At 38.6% G+C, this 6,000-nt stretch overlaps 1 protein-coding gene across 7 annotated transcripts in view; it reads left to right on the forward strand.

Annotated features, from left to right (window-relative positions):
* MIA2 (MIA SH3 domain ER export factor 2) overlaps positions 1-5,695 on the forward strand; it is a gene marked incomplete at its 5' end in the record, with an annotated part of 112,125 nt that extends 106,430 nt beyond the window's left edge. For all 7 annotated transcript variants that reach the window (XM_079699272.1, XM_079699274.1, XM_079699277.1 and 4 more), the window contains 3 exons: positions 3,340-3,398; positions 4,039-4,273; positions 5,378-5,695. In XM_079699272.1, coding sequence (XP_079555398.1) covers positions 3,340-3,398; positions 4,039-4,273; positions 5,378-5,544 — 461 coding nt within the window. In that variant the 3' untranslated portion in view covers positions 5,545-5,695. The remainder of the gene's footprint in view (positions 1-3,339; positions 3,399-4,038; positions 4,274-5,377) is intronic.
* Positions 5,696-6,000: the final 305 nt, after the last annotated feature.

Below are 6,000 nucleotides of genomic sequence, written 5' to 3' on the forward strand. Positions count from 1 at the left end.
TCTGTATATGTAATATATTATTATTGGTTTATCAGTTTATGGTATTTACATGAAGGAGAGTGGTGAGAGATAGGTTGATACATTAACTTAGCACTAGTGCTCAGTAAATGTTTATTGAATGAAATGAATTATCTCATTTAATCTGCACAATGAACCTATAAAGTAGATGCTATTATCCTGATTTTACAGATGAAGAAACCAAAGCTCAAAAAGGTGCTCATGGTCTCAGGTAGGAGGTATTAGAGCCAGGATTTGATCCAATGTCTGTCTGACTCCAGAGCCATTGTCTTGATCCCTATACTGAAATGAGAGGGTAGTGGATCAATTTAGTGCATCAACCCTGCCATTGATGCACTAAATACCTATAGAATGCTTACTGTATGATAGGCACTATGGTAGCTGCTGTATTTCAGTGGTGAATAGGTCAGCATTCCTTATACCTTGAGGTCTAGTAAAGGTCTGTAGGCAGTTGCACTACATAGTGACAAAAGTAACGAGTGCAAAATGTTATGGGAGCATATGGGTCACTAGCCACTAACCCAGATGAGAGGTGGTGGTATTTTTTTTTATAAATTTATTTATTTAATTTATTTTTTGGCTGTGTTGGGTCTTCGCTGCTGTGCACGGGCCTTTCTCTAGTTGCAGCGAGTGGGGGCTGCTTTTCGTTGCAGTGTGCAGGCTTCTCATTGTGGTGGCTTCTCGTTGCAGAGCACAGGCTCTAAGCGTGTGGGCTTCAGTAGTTGTGGCATGCAGGCTCAGTAGTTGTGGCTCACGGGCTCTAGAGCACAGGCTCAGTAGTTGTGGCACATGGGCTTAGTTGCTCCGCGGCATGTGGGATCTTCCCAGACCAGGGATCGAACCCGTGTCCCCTGCATTGGCAGGCGGATTCTCAACCACTGCGCCACCAGAGAAGCCCTAGGTGGTGGTATTTTGAATGTGGGATTGTCAAGAAAATCTTTTTGGAGGAAGTGACATATAAGCTGAGAATTAAAGGAGAAATTAGCTGGGCCAAAATGATGTTGATAATGTTTTGGGAGGAGAGAATAGCATCTTTAAAGACTTAGAATTAATAGTGCCTCTTAAATTATGGCTGCAAACTGGAGTTGAAGGTGCACTTCAGGGAATATTGAAACAAGTAGTGAAGAGGTAAGCAGTGCATAAAGTTTTCAAGGACCTGCAAGCCTGTTCAGAAATATTGGACTTATTTGCAGGATAATAGGAACACATTAAAGGACTTTAAACAGAGAAATAATCAGATCAGATCTGCATTTTAGAGAAATTGCTCTGGTTACTTTATGGGGAATAGATTGGAGGGTGCGGTTAAAGGTTGGAAGGAGGGTAACTTTTTAGGGGACTGTGACAAGTCTACAGGGTTGATGGTGGTGACTTAGCAAAGCAGATAGATGTGAACAGACACAGAAAAGATAGAATTGGGAGGACTTAAGATTGAAGGCATGTGGCAGTGAGGGAGGAGGAGGAGTCTTGGCTGATGCTCAGGTTCTTGGCTGGGGCACTTGGACCATTCATTGTTCGGAGACAAGGAACAAGGAGCAGCAGAACATTTGACAGGAAAGATTATAAGTTACGTTTTGAACTTACAGACTTAGCTGCACCTGTGATACACCTGCATGACTATTCAAGTAGGCATTTCAAGCTCTGAAGTCCTGGGGGAAATATCTAGATCTCAATTATACATCTGGAAGTCTGTAGTGATATACATCAAATTAAAGCTGTAGGAGTGGATGAGATTTCTCAAGGCAAGAATGAGAAGAGAGTAGGGCTGAGGGTGGAACTCTGAGGAGTAGTGGAGCCCACCGAGGGGACTGAGAAGGAGCAGCTAGAAAAGAGAGGTAGAGAGGGTGCCATCCCAGTAGTTGAAGGCTGAGAGGACTTAAAGAGGGAGGGAGTAGTCAACGATGGTGAGAAATAAAATTAAATGAGGACTAAAAGTTCTATTTTAATTTAGCAAAAAAAGAGACTTTTCTATCTTGGGGGAAGTAACTTCAGTGGAGCAGTGGATGTTGCACATAGATTGCACTACAGTGAGGACAAAATGGGAGGCATTCTGAATAATATATATAGAACAGTTTTTCACTGTGAAGGGGAGAGCTAGCTGTAAGGGGGTGATTCTCTTTTTCTGTCTTATTTTAAAATAGTAGTTGGGAGAGACCTGCTGATAGGATGGGTCTAGCAGAAAGGGTGGAGGGAGGCAACAGAGAGAGGAAGACCCCTGTGGAAGCTGGAGGAGGGGGACTCTGAGTACAGAATCAGGGTCTTAGATTGTCTAGAAGAATCCTTTCCCATGATAATAGGAAGTAAGATCATAGGAATATAGTGGCTGATACATTTATATGTTTGACTACAAAAAGTTAAGGGAGTTTCTAAGTGACTGGTGTAGTAGGTTTGAGGAGAATGGAGGTTTCACATTGAAGGGAAAACTGGCTTAGAAGATGCAGAAGGAAGGCTAGGCAATAGGCAGCTGGAAATGTGGCTGGAGGTCTGTCAGCCTGGAGTGGAGACAGTCTACACGGCTCTGTGGTGTAGTTTACCCCCACAAGTGCTAAGTGGTTCAGGTATAGGCAGAGTGGAAGCAGAGAGTTGAATTAATCCAGGGCTGAATGTTGTCAAGCACATGTGAAAAATGACCAATAGCATAAGGACACTAGTGACGGGCTGTTAGTGATGGAGTTTGAAGTCTGTTAATTAGGGAAGGAAATGAAGAAAGGAGGAAACTGAGAGTTAGATGAGAGGACTGGAAGCTTCAGTGAAATCCAAGGACAGGTATAGCGGGAGTAACTACATGAGAAGGCTAGGAGAGGATAGGTAGCCGTGGTCGGAGAGAGGGTTGTTTGAATTTATGTTCTTAGAGCCTGAGCAGTTCTTGATGATAAAGTCCAGAAACATTTATTTTGAAACAGTGGCTAATCCAATTGTTAGTCTGTGTTACATGATGGAGGAATAAGGAAGGAAAGATGAGAGGGAAGAAGGGAGGAAGAAAGAAAAGGGAAGAAGTAAGGTGGGAGAAAAATGAAGGAAGAAAGGAAAGAAGGAAGGCAGGAGAAATATGAAGGAAGGAGGGAGGGAGAGGGATGCTACCTCCTGGAAGCTTCCTTAATGATGCTCCTTTCAGGATTGCCTAGGCACAAGATAGGGAAACCACAGTCACACGCCTTTGCAGAACTCTTGAGTCTGCCAAAATTTCCGGGGACCTCAAGCTGTTCTTGTGGCCCTAATACAGGATGCTGGTGTCAAGCTGGTTGTCAGTGTCCTTTGTGATCTCTTGATCTAAGAATGGAGCGATAAATCATGTGTTTTTCATGGTTTAACTTTTATGTCTAGATGGGCCAGTGTCTTCAGAAATGGAATCCAGTAGAAATGATAGCAAAGACGATCTTGGAGTAAGTACTGAAAGTGGAATTTTATCCATGTATTCAGGATCTTTCTAATCGCTTGGTTTACTAGAATAGAAATTTAGCTAGCCATCTAGTTTTTGATTAAAAGCTGCTTTTTTCTTTTCCACAAATATACTTCGTACTTAACATTATAGCTGTTTCCTTTCTGGATTGTACCCTATGGTGATAAGTACAAGGTACAGACTTGAGGTTTGATTTAGTTTATATAGTTAAACAAGAACTTGAATTTTCCCCCTTGGATTTTTATGTTTTCTGTTTACCGCGCTTACAGTCTTGGTTTTTGGTCACCTTGGAAATATTAACATAAGCATCTTTTCTTTTTCTCAGTATATGCTTGATAAAAGAAATGTATATTTTGGTACTCTTGGACTATTCTTATGTTTTATCTTTAGCCAGATTATTACTTTGTTGGTTAAAGCTGTTTTCTGTTGAGTTAATAAAATATTCATGATAGCTAAAATTCATCTGATGTAGAAAACAGAATATTTCTCTGGAGCCTTTTAGGATATCATAGACTGCTTTCTGCCTAGGTGCCTAGATGCTTTCTTCTAAGCCTAAGCTTTTCAGGACAACTATTGCAAATTATGCTGTTGTTTAATGACTACCATTTGTTAATTTGCTGTAGAATTTAAACGTGCCTGATTCATCTCATCCCATTGAAAATGAAGCACCTGGCCCTGGCTTGGTTCCCCCACCTCACCCTCCAATCAGAGGCCCATTGTTTCCAATGGGTACAAGGGGACCTTTCATTAGAAGGGGTCCTCCTTTTCCTCCACCTCCTCCAGGAAGCATGTACGGAGCTTCCCGCGATTATTTTCCACCAAGGGATTTCCCTGGCCCAGCACCTCCTCCATTTGCAAGTATGCTTTTTTTTTAAGCTTAATATATGTCTTATAGAGTAGATCAGAAATATTTATTTTACTTTCTATTCATGTAGTAATACAGTGGAGGAAAATTTTTCTCAGCTTCTGTGAGTGTGACATTACTTTTCCAGATTGGGAAGATAGCCAGCCATCAGTAATGAGGCCTCATCAGTAATGAGGCTTCAACTTGATTCATCTTAATAATGTGGAATTATTTCTATGATTCAGTAATCAAGAAAATCATTGGCTCTTTGCAGCAGTCTTATGTTAAGACTAAAATTGTTTGTATCTTATTTGATAGAAATTGGGTACTCTGTCAATTAGTAAAAGTAATTTCAATTTATATTTTTGCATTAAAATGACTGGCTAAAGTATTTTTTAAAATCTTTTTTTCATAAGTAGCTCCCATGCAGTCTTATTTGTTTAAAACCTAAAATGTGTTTATCATGTTTGGACTAATTGTTGAATTTATTGAAATTCCTCATAGCCTCACATACGAAAAATGGAATAATTATTGCTTTTATGTCTATGCATTGCCATTTAGAACTATAGGTTTCAGCAGAATAAATACAGGGTTACCAAACACTAGGAAAAAGCCTGTCATTTGCCTAATATAGTCATTCCTTCCCTCATTCTGCCTCTATTTTTAAAGTTTAAGGTGGATTAAAATGAATTTTAATTGGGAAATTTAAAGACAGTTTTTGATATAACTAGAAATATTTTAGGATAGTATCAAATTAGACTTGGGAATTACTGATCTGAGTTTTAAGTCTGGTGAAAATTATATTACATGAAAGCTTTTTTTAGAGTAAGTTTTACTAGATTTTGAAATAATTGTTCTCCTTTTCAAAAACTGTTGATGTTAGATTTTCATAGGACAAAAAAGTTGCACCTAAATTAATGATATTCCCTTTAATCGTAGTTGAAGAGAATATGTGTTGCTCAATGTTGTAAAAATTCATTTGTTAGATCAGGTAATTATTCTGGTGTCAACTTTTGAAAGTAAAGATAGGTACTGGCAGTTATAAGCTAATGATTTACTGGGGCTGCAGTACAGGTGCTGAAAGTTAAAAAATGTCTTTTACCAATCTCTTTGAACAGTGAGAAATGTCTATCCACCAAGAGGTTTTCCTCATTACCTTCCCCCAAGAGCTGGATTTTTCCCTCCACCCCCGCATCCTGAAAGTAGAAGTGAGTTCCCATCAGGGCTGATTCTGCCCTCAAATGAGCCTACTACTGAACATCCAGAACCACAGCAAGAAACTTGACAATATTGTTGGGTCTTTCCTCAAAAGTAATTTTGACTTCTTCTCATTTTCAGTTTAAGTAACTGCTGTTACTTAAGTGATTATATTTTTGCTCAAATTGAAGCTTAATGGAATTATAATTCTCAGGATAGTATTTTGTAAATAAAGATGATTTAAATATGAATCTTATGAGTAAATTATTTCCATCTTATTTTATTCTAGATAGTATAATTATTTTAATTTAACACATCCACTATCACATAAACAATAATGAGAGTTTTATATATGTAATCTTGCAGTTGGGGATAATTTGAACTCCAAAGGCTGTGTCTTTATTCCAAGAACTGTATTTACTATGGTTGTAGACAAATGTGAAAGTAACTTTATGCTTAATTAAATAAATATTAATTGATTTAAAGACTTGTTTGGCATTGATAATAATAAAATCAGCTAGTTTTTTTTTATAAATATGGCTCC

Source organism: Hyperoodon ampullatus (assembly GCF_949752795.1).
Source record: "Hyperoodon ampullatus genome assembly, chromosome: 3".
NCBI lineage: Eukaryota > Metazoa > Chordata > Mammalia > Artiodactyla > Ziphiidae > Hyperoodon > Hyperoodon ampullatus.